General features: G+C 41.4%; 1 protein-coding gene across 1 annotated transcript; it reads right to left on the bottom strand.

The window, feature by feature from the left end:
* Positions 1–8,304: 8,304 nt before the first annotated feature.
* On the bottom strand, positions 8,305–14,605 carry LOC147326125 (BCL2/adenovirus E1B 19 kDa protein-interacting protein 3). Its single transcript, XM_086301092.1, has 6 exons — positions 14,411–14,605; positions 11,331–11,481; positions 10,987–11,068; positions 10,798–10,871; positions 10,012–10,158; positions 8,305–9,075 (listed from the first exon to the last, which is right to left on the bottom strand). The coding sequence occupies exons 1-6, from the start codon at positions 14,451–14,453 to the stop codon at positions 9,027–9,029; spliced, it is 546 nt and encodes a 181-aa protein (XP_086157218.1). The 5' UTR covers positions 14,454–14,605; the 3' UTR covers positions 8,305–9,026.
* Positions 14,606–16,140: the final 1,535 nt, after the last annotated feature.

Raw genomic sequence — 16,140 nt, 5'->3', positions numbered from 1 at the left:
CTCTTTGCAATAGCAGAAATGAACAACTGGTTGCCAGCTGGTTGTGTTCTGGTATAATGTTATATGTTTTTCTGCAGCTGAATTGTTCTTCTAGACTACACCACTCCTGTAGTTCTAACTACATCACTCCTTTTGTGGAAGATGTAGAAAAATTATTTCACATTTCTATTTAAGGTGAATTTCTGCATATGTACATGGCAACAGATTTGTGATTTTTCACTGATTTCACAGTTAATCGCTGTATTATCACAAACATTGCCACCTTAACCCCATTCATTTGTAGGCTGACAGCAGGCTGACTTTGTTTTGTTGACATCCTGACGCACAATAGTCGCTTTGAAGACTGCAGCTGACTGCTAAATGTCACACACCTGGTCCATGTCTAAGAAGGAACCATTTCAAAGCCATCGTGTATCCGAATAATCCGAATAATACTGGTCGTGTCGCAGTATCCAACCACTGGTTTCCCTAGTGTGTCTATAGCATTATTTTTGCAATCAGGAGACGTAATTGCTGTTTTCCTTCCTCTGGTGTGAGATCAAGCTGTTTGGATTGTGCAGAAGTTTGTGCGTGTGTGTGTCTGTTTGTAACTTTTCACCCTAGTTCTGAATCATATTATTCACACGGCACACACAAGAAAATCCTGTACAGTTACTAAGTTTATCTGGTCAATGTGACATTTTCTGGCATAACTGAAATGATTTACAGGTACAGACTTTGGGGAAAGTGTTTTTTTTTATGTCAGGGAAACTACACTATTAAAGAAAATAATAATTACATTCCTCATAAGAAGCTCTTTCATAAAACGACTTACATTAGGAGGTCTGAAGAACGGACAGACTTTTACAGACACAGCTGGAGGTGACCATAAGTCTCCTTGCTACTGCGCTGAGTGGTTAAGGGCTCATTACGCTGTAGGATGTAGAGCCTTAACAGGCACTGCACTGTCTTACCTGATGAAGTTATGTAACAGCAGCCAGTCGGCAAGTCACAGCGGTCTGAGCCAACACCTCATTAAATCTGTCGCTTCTATCGAAACCTCACCCCAGTCTGGTGGAGAGGACTCACTCCAAACCTGAAATTACAGCATTAAATTGCCTGAATTTTTGGTGTTAGGCAGACTGTAGCTCTGAACTCAAGGCAGAGGCCTAATAAATGGACCCACATCCTGCAGCATATTTAGTCTGCAAATTCTTGAGCCAAATTGGTATGTCATGGTGGATAACGCCGCCGAGTTTCCTGGAATCGTCGAACTCGGCGCAGAGGACATGAATACAAATTATACATCAAATGTTGTAGAAGTAATATGGTACAAAAAAATGTGTAGAAATGAGGCAAAACTTATTACTGTTGTAGATTCAATTAGTACCAGGCCTTGAGGTATTCGAGCTGAAGTTGGACTTGTCTAAAACTTAGAAATAACAGAATACCGATTAAACTGTTGCTGCTTTTTTCCTCTTTACTTTTATTTACCTGACCAAATTGCCCAACTTCATATCCCTGTAAAATCGCTCAAGGCGGCGTCAGTTATGGACACTGTAACGTGAACCTGCTCTTGTTGGAAAAACATAGCTATTATGTTAGAAGATTGATGAAAGGTGCACAAAGATATTCTCCGTGCAATAAGGGAAAATACCGTTTTTAAAACAACAATGCGGCCTTAGTGTCTCGCTAGATTACTCAGTATTATGCAAGGGTATTAATGAAAGCCCCCGCAAAGTCAGCGTTAGAAGTTATGGTTGATGGTTTTGCCATGTGTAAACTGTGAGTTCATTCTCGGATCATTTCAGACTATACAGCTGCTCTTTCAGTCACTCGCACCAGCTGGATGCGTTCAGACTCATTCACTCCAACTGAGTGGATGTTTCGCCTACACCTACACACCTCACTCTGTAGATGGAGACTGCTGTAAATCACTGCTTTAGTTTCTCGACACCCAGTCAGCTAGGCTGTGCATTTCCTTTCTTTCTGTTTTTCATACAAACCACCCCGATGCAACCTTTTCCTGTTTTTCTGACAGTTTTTGACTGTTTTTATTTTTAGCCATGCTAGCAGCACAACTTTAAAAGACATTACCTTTGCCTTGGTTCAGACATCTCACTGAGTACCGGATGGACTGCCATGAAAACTGATACAGACAGTTATGTTCGCCAGAGAAGGAATTTTACAGACTTTGATAAGTCTCTAACTTTTTCTCCAGTGCTACCAATCTTTACATCGATTGGACGAAAGCACACTTTGACAGGTCAGAGGACGAGATGATAGGAAGGCAACTCAAATTTATACTTCTTACTGTTAAGGTATACAGAAAAGCATCTTTGAAGGCAGAACACAATAAACCTTGAAGCAGATGGGCTACAGAGGCAGAAAATTACACCAGGTGCTATTCCTGTCAGCTAAATCAGGAAACCAAGGCTGAAAATTGCACAGGCTCATCAAAATTGAATGAGAAGAATGTTGGCCAATAACTTCAGATTGCTGTTGGTGGTGTAATGATGTGGGGGCCTGTTAGTACCACCTATTATTTAAACACCACAGCCTACCTGAATATTGTTGTTAACTGTGTCCTCAGTGCATCCGTCTTCTGATGGCTCCTTCCAGAAGGACAACCAGCCATGTAAAGTAGAAATTATTTCTTTGGGATGTGGTGGAACGGGTGAATCGCATAATAGGTGCGCAACTGTTTCCAGCACCTTCTCTGTGCCAGGAAGATTTAAGGCAGTTCTGAAGGCAAACGGGGTCGGACCCAATATTAGTAAGGTGTAACTAGTGTCCTATGAGTGCACTTTACATCAGTGGATGTCAACGATTAAATTATGTATAAATTGTGTATTTGTTCCACTACATGGGATATAAAGCTACCCTCTTCTTACTGGTGCATCCAGTCATTTTAGCATCACTGCCATTACACACAGTACCCCCTCACTTTCATGTGTCCATATTCAAAAGGAATGTTCTGCTAAGAGTTTTGTGCCTAATTTACTCCCTTAAAAAATTACAAATAATACTCAAGCTTGTAATGGAAACAGTATTTTAGCCCACTCTGCATCTACCCTTAGCTAGCTAGCTACAGAGAAACTTTTAAAACATGTAGCTTGCTGCTAGAATGAATAGTTTTGCAATTGTAACACAAAGCGACATGGCAATGAACTTGTGCTTACTTACCAAATTCAGAAACATTTGAAAAGCTTTCAGTAAAGAACACTTCGCAGATCCTCCAGAGTGAAAAAATGCTGCATTTGCGTAAATGAAACCAACAGAGCCCTATTTGGTTTTACAAATCTTTATCTTACTGCATTTGACTGAGTAAAGTGAACTTGTTATAGACTGAAGCAGTACACTGATTTATACGTGTAGACTTAACACAAGAAATAAGCAGGATTAAATATTTACCATCTAAAAGGAGCCAGAATTTTTTTTCTTTTTCTTTTTTTTGGAGTGTGTGATCTCAGACAGGGGCACTCTGTGTGAAGTAAAGCCTTATTTGTTTTGCATTCAGTATTATTTTCCAAAGCTTAAGTTGTCATTAATGTTCCTCAGCTTTGTGTGTAAGGATGCACTCAATGAACCGAGTATGTGTGTGTGTGTCTTGTCTGCTATTATACAAAGTCAGAGCAAAGCCAACCATTGCCAAATACATGAAAAAAGACACTCTGCCTTTAACAATATTTTCTTTGTTCACAATATAGACAACAGGACAACAGACACCAGTCACTAGTGTCCAACGTAACTTCACATACTTAGCTTAAAATCTGAGATAGCAGTAAATGAGTTGTTTTAGCTGAAATATGAGAACTGCATGTCCAGACAAACCGAGTTCTGCAATAGAGTAATAGAGCAGCAACACATCGGCCGAGGGTGAGGTAGAAACAACACTAGCAGGACAGACAACCACAGAATTCTTCTTCTTTAAATCCAAAATCTGAATCAAGCTTATAGCTCTCATGCAGAGGATTATGCTTTAAATATAAAGATAAGAACATGTTTTTAGACAGTTTGGCCTACAAGGCAATCACTGGTGGAGGATTGCTGTCAGGAGAAGCTTCCTTTTTCACCTCCGAACAGCTGGTGAATCTCAGCAAATTAAAGGCTAACGGTCAACACAGACCCATTTGATGTCAGCAAGACTTATGGGAAAGGGAATTTTTTAAAGATATTTGATCATCCAGCAAGCTGTTCTGAGGAAGCATATGCTGGAGGCACACATCTTAATCCACCTATCCTAATCTTCTACTCAACTCAGCAAAACACGAACGGGACGGTTCTCTTGGCATGTCAGGACAGCGCACGTGTACACTTAAAAATTGAGTTGGTTTGTTTACACAGCATGAGCAGTGACACATTGTGCTTCACTGAGTCTTATTCCGGGTGCTCTCATCTAATCCTTCACACATCTGGTGCACGGAGACCAAGCATGTCTGGGCTAGAAAGGTCCACCTTGCTGTGGGAAAGAAAAAAAGCACTCGAGTGGAGAGCACACTGGGTTCAGTTCACGTCCACACCCGGGCCGCGCTCACCTGGTTTGATTGAGCGCTGCACGGAGGAAAGAAGGACGCACACATGAGGTGGAGAGGGAAGCCAGCACATGGAAGCAATTATTGCCTCTTCCTGGTGTGCAGTCTGGCCCAGCAGATACGAGCACAAGGCGAACACGTGTGTTTGGGTACATGACAGGTAGAAAGAAAACAAATTCTGCTCGCACACAAAAGAGCTTCTTTCACTCACTCTGTTCCACATCGAACGCTTGTCACATTTCAGGCTTATTAGACAAATTGCTTCTATTTGCTCAAGAGTGACAGGAAGAATGGAAAAATGCATAAAACTCAAAACAAAAACGTTGCTGTCAATGCATTCATCGTGCCTACTGAATGCCAAATTACATCTGAAGAGAGACGCAGCGACTCCCTTCTACAAACACTCAGTGTAGCAAATATCAAATATTGGAGATGAATGTGTTTATTCCACATGAGTGTAACTATTTAAGCCCACACAATGCAAACAGAAAAAAGGGTTTTTCATTTTTTCATTCCTGTGTGGGAGTGTTCACGGTCCGGTAAGCTGTGTGTGGTTATGTGTCTGCTATTTGACTACGTCATTGTGTTCTGTGGAATTATAACCTACTGTCCCTCATTATGAGTGGCGCACGAGGGGGAAGTGGGCCACATGTGGTAAAGCGATGTTACTTGAGATGGAGGCTCAAATTAGTGACCTTGTTTTAAAGTTAAGGCGCAAACGCCGTGCCAGTTCAACTGGATTCTTTTGTTGTGTCCAAACTCTTCGAAACTGGACTCTCTATTTCCTGTCTAGCTGTATAGGAGGAGGATATAATGGATTTCCCAGAAAGACAGATGTCTGATCTCTGAAGTGTGGTCCAGGAAATGAACAGATTTCTCCCATATTCTGTCTGGGCCTCAGTCTCCTCTCACTTCAAGAACAGGATTTGGATTTTCTTTCGTAACACCAAAAGCTCAAAGTCATATCTATAACCCTATTCAGCATAAATCTCATTGTCTAGTAATATCTTTAAAGAAACGATGTGGGGAAAATGGTGATTTTTATTTTACTTCTTTGAAAGTAGTTGTAATTGTTACCATCTTGAGGGAGGATATTACAGGGCTGGCAGATCTTAACGCAGTCCTGTCCTATAAAGAAGCCATGGAGGATCACACCAAAATAGGATGAAGCTGTGTGGGAACACGGTGATTTACAACAGCCAGTGCCACCTGTGGCTGCTTGTTTATCCAAATAACAAGATAAATGGCTTAGGGGGTTGAACCAGGGACAATCCACAGGACTAAATTAACAGTCTAAAGAACAGTTCAGGTGTGCCACTCCTCTGATTTTCTTCTTTTCACAGAGTTTTGTATCGTTTGATGTCATCTGACAAGGCAAGAAACAATTATGTGGGTTGCAAAGGAGCCAATAGTTTAGAAGCCTTATCTAAATCTCTCCCACCCTGAGGGACATGCTCTTGGTCAGTCACCCACATAGGTTCATACAGACATTATCCACATAATAAGATTTTGTGCAGACATGGATGTATTTTGTGTTACTTTGTGTTAAAGTATTTCACCTTTTTACTCTACTGCATTTTGTTTACTTTAATTTCAGATTAAAATATAGACCTCCTGGTTGCTGAGCTAAAGCCAGGAGGTTATTGGAGAGAATCTGCCATGCGTTTTCTCCATCTTCTCTCCAGTGTCCTGACTCAAAAAAGAACCCCCCCAAAACAGAAACCTACCAATAAAATACATCAAACTGTGTAATCTGTTTAAGATTTTACTGATCTTATGCGTAGAAGAGATAAAGAAGGCACCGTGATGGAAGAACAGGAAGAAACAGATTCTGGATGCATCCAATCTTCAGAAGAAGACCTCAGCAGGGAGAATCTGATTGTGTGATCCAGCAGTCGGAGCTGTATCACAGCAGCTTTATATATATTTCAGGATGTCAGTGGGGGCAGTTTGAGCTCTTGTTCGGAGAGTTGGGACCAAATCTGAGGAGGCAGTTTGTCTGAGGTATTGCACCAGTTCCACTAGTATTTCACGTGTTGCCAAATCCAGCGATTGGACTCTTAGATCTGGTTATTTTGATTCAAAATATAGGAAAACTTGGGCTTGGTTAAAAAAAAATGTCACAAATTCGTCAGATGAAATTACATGGTCACTGTTAAAAGCTGCAATTAGAATAGGTGAAAAATATTTTTGACCCAAGTAATATTAGCTGATTTTACGTGTCTGGTGTGTAAAGGCTTTTAGGGTTTGTGTGACCACTTAGACCTCAGAGAGTGACACAGCTATGGCAGCATAGTGACCACGCCCCTAATAATGCTAAATTTAGACCTTAATACAATTTAGAGAACTGTAATAGGAACAATTCGATCCTTCTACAGTTGTCATGAAGGAAAGTATCAGCTCTACAGACTGAACAGTTTTGGTGCACATTTGACTTACCTTTTGCTGCTGTTGTTTTGTTGTTGCTTGAGCGGTGATTTGGTTACATTCACGATGCACGTGGCACTAAGAAATAGCCTTCAACCACTGGGAGCCTTTGCAAGCTCTATTATAATGGTTTTTTGCATGAATAATTTCAGCCCAGAATTATAATTTGCTGTTGTGAAATGAGCTCTTTTCATAGTTATATTATTACTTGCTGCTAATGTATTAAGTACAGCTCATTTCATTTACCACGACGGATAGAACAAAAATTTCAACTTGCTTTTCTATTTATACAAGCTCCAACACACTTGAATTACTATGCTGTGTGACAAATTCATTTATGTCAAAGATGATGAATGGGCATTTCTGGAGCACGTGCATTCACCTCGTTCATGAACTAAGCGTTTCCTTTTGCGCTGTTGAGTAAAACTGGTGCCAAAACATGCACCAGTAACTACCCATAGATTGCTTGGGCGTGTTATGTGTTGGGGTCTGTGAATGGAAACCAGGTGCTCTTGTGCTCTGCCAAAGCAGGCCTGTTGATGCATCGTCAGCTTGGTGTGTCTAGAAGTTGCTTGCTGTGCTCATTAGCGCAGCAGGACCCCTCACATCAAACGCTCTGCTAATGGCTGATAAAGTAATTGTGCTTGGTCAGGCTGGACAGAAAACAAATGGGGCACGTTTATGTCCAAGGCAACCGTGCAAAACCCTGGTGGCTTCTCAGTCCCAGCCCCACCCCACCATTCAAAATCCAAGCCAGCTATTTTTACAACATGTTAAGAGGAAACAGCTTTTTAGTATATGGGAAGGCAATAAAATGTCAAATCCTAGATTCAAGTCAAAGCAGCAACTTGTTAAAAAATATAGGGAAGAGGGTGACTTATGTGAGGTAAGAATGACAAAGGCAGATGTCATAAGGCTCCTGGAAGGTTTCGGTTAGACAAGAGAAAGAGTGCTCACAGGGGAACAATGTGCTTAAGGAGCACCGGTGGCATACACACCAAAGAGCTCATCAGGACAAACAAACAAAGTCATTAGCAGTGATTTACCTCATATGAAAACAGGAATCAATTTTAAACAGATGCTGCGGTTCATTTGCAGGTTGTTAACATCACAGTATGTTTTAAAAGTCTTTTTGTTGTTGTTGCTGCTGCTGTTGTCTCTGCATGCCTGCAAGTAATCTCCAGACTAGCAAAGCATAGAAACGTACACATACAGTGGCCAACGCTTACTTCAGCACATCTCTGTGCGTTGCTGGCTAAAAATTCTTCACTTTCCCCACATGTATTAGAAAAGACGAGCATGTGTACAATACATGCTGTCAGGGTGAGAGCAGAGGAGAGGAATAAAAGACCCGAGAGACACATTAAGGTTTGGAGGAGTGAAGTTTAATGGGATCGTGATTGCCTTTGTCGGAGGTCAAATATTTAATGGGTTTACGGGACAAAAAGCACAACCAGAGCCTCTCCTATTCACTCAGCCAACTAGAAGTCCCTACATTAGATTCACCATCAGGCCGACCAAAAAAAGAAAAAAGGAAAGAGCTAAGAACCGCTTTAAGCAGCTCAGTCTTACAGAGGATCATTGCTTCTGACAAATGACAGACATTTTGCTTTTTCAGAGGTTGGGTGAATGGGTATCGCACATTATCCTTTTCATTTTGTTGGAACACACCGTTCCCAACAAACAGTTTTCATCTCCTCCCATCAAAGGGATTTATTATTCTAGCTGAGTAGAATTCTCTTTCCCTCTCTTCTTTTGTGTCAGGAAAACTACCCCCCCTCGGATTACACTCCTGATTAGCTGGTTGAGATCAGTGTTACTTTGCGGGAGAGTAAAAGTGACCTCAGTCTGACTCACTGGTCAGCAGCCATCTGCTCCCAGGGCCCTATGAAATGCACAGACAACAAAGAGGCTGACAGAAAAGACAGAGTACTGCTGGATAGATAGAGAGACAGGTACAGACAGGCAAGGTCCTATTTTAGCCCCATGACAAAGAAAGGAGGCAAATGAGTGCATTACAGAGGGTGGACTTTGATCTTATTGGCCACACTGTTAGCAAATAGGGGCACTGGCGTATAGTTGCTGTCACAGCGTACTGGTGGTGGATGCAGCCAATCGCTTTCCTATGTAGATCCTAAAAAGGAAAAAAAACAAAAAAAAAAAACAGGAATCAATGATTGATCCTTTGCTATAGCCCTTGGACCCCAGTCACACAGGCGGGGAGACTGTTAATCAAGCACTTTGCAACTGCTGATCATGAGGATAAAATATGTATTCCCCAACATGTTGGAAAGTGATTGGGGGAAGTTGCAGAATACTGCTAGGTAAATTTGGTTGCAAAGAGAAAACCTCCCTGTGATTGCTTTGGTTGCTAACATATTTTATTTTGCATGTATGATGCCGACTTATCTGCAAACATTTGCTAACTAACCAATCAGTAACAGTGGAACTGCAAAAACTGTGACAGAAAGGGACAGAAACCCTTTAAAATACAAAAAAAATGTGCCTTTTGAAACATTTTGGTTTCAGCAAAAGGGAAAAATGGTTCTTTGAAAGTTATTTGTTTCCAGTTTGCATCACATTGTTTCAGTGTGTGCAGACAAATCAGCATCTTCCATGCAAACTACAGGAGACCATGGTAATCTGCTAGCAACCAAAGCAATCACAGAAAGGTTTTGGTGCAGCATCTTCTTTGTGACTAAATTTTCCTAGTAACTCACAAACCAACCGGCTGTAGTATATGGATTTTTTGACACCCGATGTATCAAATAAGTGAAGGCTATAACTCAGAAACTAAGGGCACTGCATTATCATAAGGTAGCAACTTGTCAGTGAAAAGGTAGACCCTCCCTACCGTTAACTTGTCTCAAGCTTGTTTTTCTTACATCTATAGCTTCAGCTGCACATCAGCAACATCATTTTAAAACCACTTAGAAGGGCACACAGGGGTCAACTCTTTGATCGCTTTCTTAATTTGCACACTTTCCAAATTCTACCAGGATGAAAAGCATCCAGTTATTTTTTCCCCAAGTATTACCAAGAATGTCAAGTTTATGTGAATGAATCTCACCCGACTCCAAGCGTGAGAAGGTGTGAAGCCAGCAGCGAGGGAACAAGAATGAGGAGAACATCGGAGGAGAAGATGCCTCTCTTCATCACCTCTGTCTTTCTGACACTGAGGGAGCTCTGCTGCTTTGGGTGCTGAAACACAAACTCTCTGCAGAGAAGGAAGAGAGAGGCGTCGGAGATAAGAGATGCGGAAGCACGGAGATTGAAAGGCGGGGGGGAAAAAAATTAAAATAAACAGAGATAATGAGAGCACAAGAGAGAAGCCTGAGAATACAAGAAAGAAACCGAGAGCCTGAGAACTGCTACCTGTCAAACAGGCTTATTTTATTGCAGGAGATTAAATGTCAAGTGCGGCAGCATAAATAAAAATGAAAGCGATTCATGGGCTTCAAAGGTATAATCCAACTAAATTAAAAAAAACAAAAAAAGACAAAAACAATGTGCTATTGAATGTTTTGTGAGTAAAACAGGCTTTTTATAAACACACAAACAAACCAAAACAAACAAACAAAAAGCTTATTTTTGTTTACTTATACTTGTATGCATATTTAGAGGGCATACTGCCAGGGTGACGTCATGAATCTTGGCTGGTTCGTGTTACAATTCATTTTTTCTAAAATGTATTATTTTTTTAAACTAGAAAGAATCTTTTAATTATGTACCTCTGGAGGCGCGGGCCTCGAGTCACCTGCTGTCAGTCTTTAAGCCAAACTAAGCTACTTGCCTGCTGGAGTAAATCATCACAGCAGGAATAAATAACAGTAACATTCAAAGGAGCTAGGCTTACTTCGGTGGCATGTTTTCAGGTCTACTGGACCAATCCCACACCCAGTCAGTGTCCACCCGTCGCTCACCATCCTCCTGAACGCAACAAGAATCAGATGATGTTGAATAATTTGAAAAAATTATATATTTTTTTGATGTCTTTATCTGATAAATATTAACCATGTCTCTGTGTTCAAATGAAAACCAGCACCTGTATAGTGACACAGTCACTGTCGTGCTCACTGGTGGGTCTTGGTGAGCCGGTGGACTGTGGAGTCGTGGCCTGTGGAGGACTGTGGATTAAAAACAAACAAACAAGTGAACTTGTACGAGGTGGGTGCGGTCTGGAGAAACAATCAAGCTGCAGCGTGATAATTTTACAGCCCAACAAACAAGAACAGAAAAAGTAAACACGCCGTGGAAAACAAGCAAAGTTCCTCTGAGCACAAAACAAACCTCATTACTGTGCAAATCACTTCTACACCTCACTGTGCAGCTCGCCCGCCCCAAACTCCCCAAACAAAACAAGTTCGTGCCAACAAACTGCATCATTACCTGTCTCTACTCCGCTCGCACTCCAGCTGTGCCTCCAGGAGGATCCTCTCCAGCTCCCCCTGCAGGGCGGTGGAAACGCTGTCCTGCGGCCCTGTCAGGCTCTCTCTGCGGCTCACGGCTGCAATCAGCTCCTCCAGCTCGACCCAGGAGCCTGACAAGAAAAAAGGAGGGCAAGCTGAGTTTGTGCTGACGCTTAGGTGTCGGTAAGAAGGGGAAAAAAAACAATGCTTCTCAGTACACCTATATTAGATTTCTAATAAGCCAAGAAGGAGTCATGATGTGGAAAGTAAACAAACAGAAGCCATTTTATGGAGATTTTAACATTTATGGGCATTTTGTTGTCTTGTTTATAATCTTACTATAATTACAACTGTACATATTTCATTTTGAAGTCTGTGTGATCCCAGAAAGGTCCAAAGTAACCGTGTTGTGCATAGTTTTACATGTGAAAAACTCATTTTTAATGTTCTATGCAATGATGCAGTTAGCCCACACTTTCTCCTGATTCTTTTATTTATACTTGCCATTAACGTGACTTAAGTCATTTGATTACCCAACTATGTTATGCAGATTACTTCAGCTTTATTGTCATAATGACATATTCAGATTATTTTTACTGCCAAGTAACTGATCCTAACCCGGTTCCGAAACATTGTCAGAGCAAATTTCACACTGCATTACTGATGCACGTTTTTAGGTCCTTCCTAGAACTCTAATCTCTTTAGCGCCGAGTGGGCAGTGAATGGACAGGTGTGTGTTGTTGTCCACTGGCATGTGGAGATTTAGAAGCTGCCCTGCGGCTGTCCTGACATGACACGCAATGACCTCAGAATCACAGAGCTCGTGGCTGGATGGAGACACGCTGAGCCGCGTCCAAAAAACACACATATTATCATATATAAACAGTGAGAGCAAGGCAGAGTGTGCCTGCTTCTTCCCATCAATGAGTGCTGAAAAGATAAACTGCATATGAATGAATGGACACGGGGGCGGGGTTTGGTGATCGGGCACAGGAGCAGAAAGGGATTTACACATGCACGCATATACACATATGCATGCTCGCATGTTGTATGGTGTGTGCGCTCCCACAGCTAAACAGTGGGGCAGGGCTAACTCAGCCTGACAGCATGCTTGCTTACGCAAGAACTTATTTCTGTGAGAGATTAGCCATTCACCCTCTCCCTTCCTCTAGCTGTTTCTCCCTTGTCATGCTGCCCCACATCTCTCGGACAGAGGCAGCACTTACGAAACAGCTCCCCTCATTTACCTACCAAAGTATCCTTCCTCATCTGACCTCTCTGACTGTCACTTTACCTGGTTTATGACGCTTTATAACAAGAGGCGGTGGATGCATGAGCGGGCACAGTGCTGAAGGGGGTGGAAGCAAGGGATGGGGGGAAGGGAGGGCAGAGGAAACTGTGCCATTGCCCTAGTTATTTTCCTACAGAGGGGAGTTGTGACGTAACAGCTGCCTTGTTGGCTGCCTTATCTATGTGATGCCACTCTGCAGCACTAAATCAGTTTCTATGGCGCAGTCCTGTACACATTCATCTGTGCCGCTGCCAAATCAGCTTTATGTAATGTGGAGCCAGGATGTGAAAAGACTCAATGAACTGCAGCACAACAGATTAATTTGTGCTCTGCTAGGATGAGAATGACTGTTTCCATTTTAGGGCCAAGAAAAAGAAACAAAAATTAGGGTGTGAGGTGCAGTTTGAAAGAATGGCTGCAGGGCAATCAGATTATTTTTGGACAGCACGGGAGATTCAGATTTTGTTTGTCTTTCTAGAATTGAATATAAAGTTACCTTTAAAGCAGCTGTGTCCTATTCATGTGGATGTAAAAATAAAAAAAAGATAAATAAAATATGAAAATATGGTTGCATTTATATTTTTAATGTATTGATACAGACAATAATTGTGATTCTTTTTACATTTAAAAAGGCTGTGATAGAAACGGGCATGGAGACCCTGAAATAAAGTGGGAAAAAGAAGATCAATACCTAGCTAGCTAACTATTAACGAAATGTGAAGACACGGACTGGTACTTATATAACACTTTTCTGCCCTAATCGAGTACTCAAAATGCTTTTTTACTACAACCAATCACACACACATTCATACAAGCACTTTTACATATCTATGCACCTTGTTTAAAATTGACACACACTCACAGTCCAATGGATTCATTATGGACAACTCATCAGCATGCGGACTCAAGTAGTCAGGGATCGAACCACCAAGCTTCCAATTGGTAGACAACCCACTCTACCTTCCCTGTTAGCAACAAATGTGAGGGAAATCTGTTTATGTTTTGTGTGTGTGAAAGTAAAAAATGCTGGTGGATATATTGGATTATTGGATTTTGAAATTACCATCTGATAGTTTCTTGTTTAGCAAGAAACTATCAGATGACATATCAGCGATGTGTTTTCAGTTTTGGGCTGAAATCAAATATTTGTCAAACTGATCTTTTATTATTTATTTATTTATTTATTTAGTAAACAACCTGCACATCAGTGATTTCCACTGTACAGCTCCCAATGATACAGCTCACAGTGATCCACATGTTTTACCCAGCATCCTCTGTTCCAAGCAATGTGCAGCCAGCTAAGTGGAGCTATAAGTATCAGAAAATCTCCGCAGCTTAATTGGCTTACAGAGATACAAACAGGTGAGTCAGGGAATCCATTTACACAATGACAGTAGCAACGACAATGACAACTATAAAACTGCCTGTGCCTTGTTTCCGTCTGTGGCCTCTTCTCACACCTGCTCTCAGAGTCTGACAGGCTGTTAGTATCTTGTCTCCATTGATAAGCAGCCACGGCTGGCTAGCTCTTCATTCAAACACACTGAGGGAATGAATGTTCTCATTGCCTGAAATGTTTTGCCCACACACTGTTGACATTTGCATCGTGAAATTGGAGTATAAATCGACCCGTGCGCACGCAAAATTAATTTACAGCCTGTTTAAGGTATGCAACAATCGGCTACAGACACGCTATTAAAAGGCAAATAGTTAACAGTGATGACGTAACAAAGAAACAACGGCCTGGTCCATGTGCCACCATCACTCACCGTAGAGTCCGTCCTCTGGCGTCTGCGAGCCGGACAGAGACATGTTTGAACGCTGGGGAGAGGCTGGAGAAAGAGCTCGGAGAGATGCTGACACTGACCCAGGAGGACAAGCAAGTGCAAAACCGGTCTCTACCCTGTACACGTTACCCTCAGTCACTCTGCGTTGTTGTGTAGTCTAAAAATGACACCGACGCAGCGCTAATCCGCTCCCCGTGCCCTCCCTTCCCCGCGCGCACCCCCTCCCTCTCCGCTTTCCCACGTGTCAAGAAGGAAGAGGTAAACAAACAGACTGTGCAGCTTAACATCACACATAGATGGATAGATAGTCCTGAGCACCTATTCAAATTGCACCCACCATTCACACCATTAATGATCTGTTAAGAGCAGTTACTAGGTAATTAGTATCTATACCGACGCTGGTGTGGGTACTGGATCGATACTACAAGATAAGATTGATACTTTGTTTCTATCCTCTAGGTTCAGTATGTAACCCACTGAATTGGATTAAATTAATTCTTTTTTTTTTGGAAATGAAAAAATATACCTCAAACATGCGCTGTAAAGAAAATGTCTGAAACTTTTGTGTACATCTATTTTATGTATTGCCAACACAAGTATTTAAACAACAGAAGTTGACCCACAATCCTAATATATAAAATAATAATAATCTTCTCATAAGTTGTGCCCCATTACTCTGCTCTGCATATGTTGAACTATTGTTAGCATTGGCATGGCTATTGTTGTGTATTTATTGGTATCTGATCAATACCAACATTTGCAATATCGTACAGCACTAGCAATTATTTACAGGGAGAATGAACAAAAGTAAAACATTTTATGTGTTAATGACTGTAAAACAACAAATATGATATTGGCCTTGAGCACAGTGTGGGTAATAGTAAAGAGCCACTGGGTGATCACTGTGTGCAAGAGTCACTAAACTCTGATCGATACTGTAGGAGTAGCAGGTCTTGTAAACTGTGGACAGATGGACGTGGATGCAACATTGTATCAACTCAATGGGCCACAATGAGCTGAAAGCCCAAGACCGCAGTCTGTTATGTTAACACAAAGCAAGTAGTGATTGACCTCTGGAATCAAAGTGCTTGAATAAATACTTAAACTGATGGCGATGCCAATCAACCAGCCAACACTTGATTGTAAATGGGCAGAGGTCAACAGTCTAGTATCGTTACAGGTGGAAATTCTACCCATGTTGGCTTTGTTGTAAATTTTAAAGATTAATGGAGCAAATGACTTTCTAGAGGGACTAAATACTGAAAGTAATGCATTACATTTTCTAAAAGTACTTTGTAGTAGATTTTTATCAACACTTAGATACAGAAATACAGTGAAAAAGTGTTAGCCCCCTTCATGTTTTCTTTATGTATATTTGTTCCAATTACATTTTTCATTTTTTTATTATTAGACAAAGTTAACTAGTAGTGTCTCCATTAGCAGTGTATTTAGAGTTAGATAGTACTTGACAGCATCTTGGATGCCACGGTTTTTCTGTGGATTACTTCTGCCTCTTCATGTAAGCCCACAGTGACTTCACGATGCCCAAAACGGACTCCGGGGGGTGATTCCATCTGTTGCAAAACTCCTTGCTCTTCTTGTGGCTTAAATTCAGCCTCTGTCTGTATATTTGCACTCATTTATGGGACACTTTAGCTATTGTGATGGATAAAGGTCTAAACGTTTGCACAGCACCTCATTTCAGTAAGCTG

Source organism: Aulonocara sp. 'chitande type north' Nkhata Bay, linkage group LG7, assembly GCF_057382095.1.
Source record: "Aulonocara sp. 'chitande type north' Nkhata Bay isolate Kocher_YH1m ecotype deep benthic linkage group LG7, A_spYH_male_GT1.1, whole genome shotgun sequence".
Taxonomy (NCBI): Eukaryota; Metazoa; Chordata; class Actinopteri; order Cichliformes; family Cichlidae; genus Aulonocara; species Aulonocara sp. 'chitande type north' Nkhata Bay.
Note: the sequence above shows the minus strand (reverse complement) of the source record. Positions and strands in the feature narration are given on the sequence as shown.

Excerpts from the sequence above, each read along its gene's own strand:
- LOC147326125 (XM_086301092.1), bottom strand. The coding sequence starts at position 14,453 with ATGTCTCTGTCCGGCTCGCAGACGCCAGAGGACGGACTCTACG. Across the intron at positions 11,069-11,330 it reads TGCGAGCGGAGTAGAGACAG|TCCTCCACAGGCCACGACTC; the intron begins GTAATGATGCAG and ends TTTAATCCACAG. Across the intron at positions 10,872-10,986 it reads GTGACTGTGTCACTATACAG|GAGGATGGTGAGCGACGGGT; the intron begins GTGCTGGTTTTC and ends TGTTGCGTTCAG.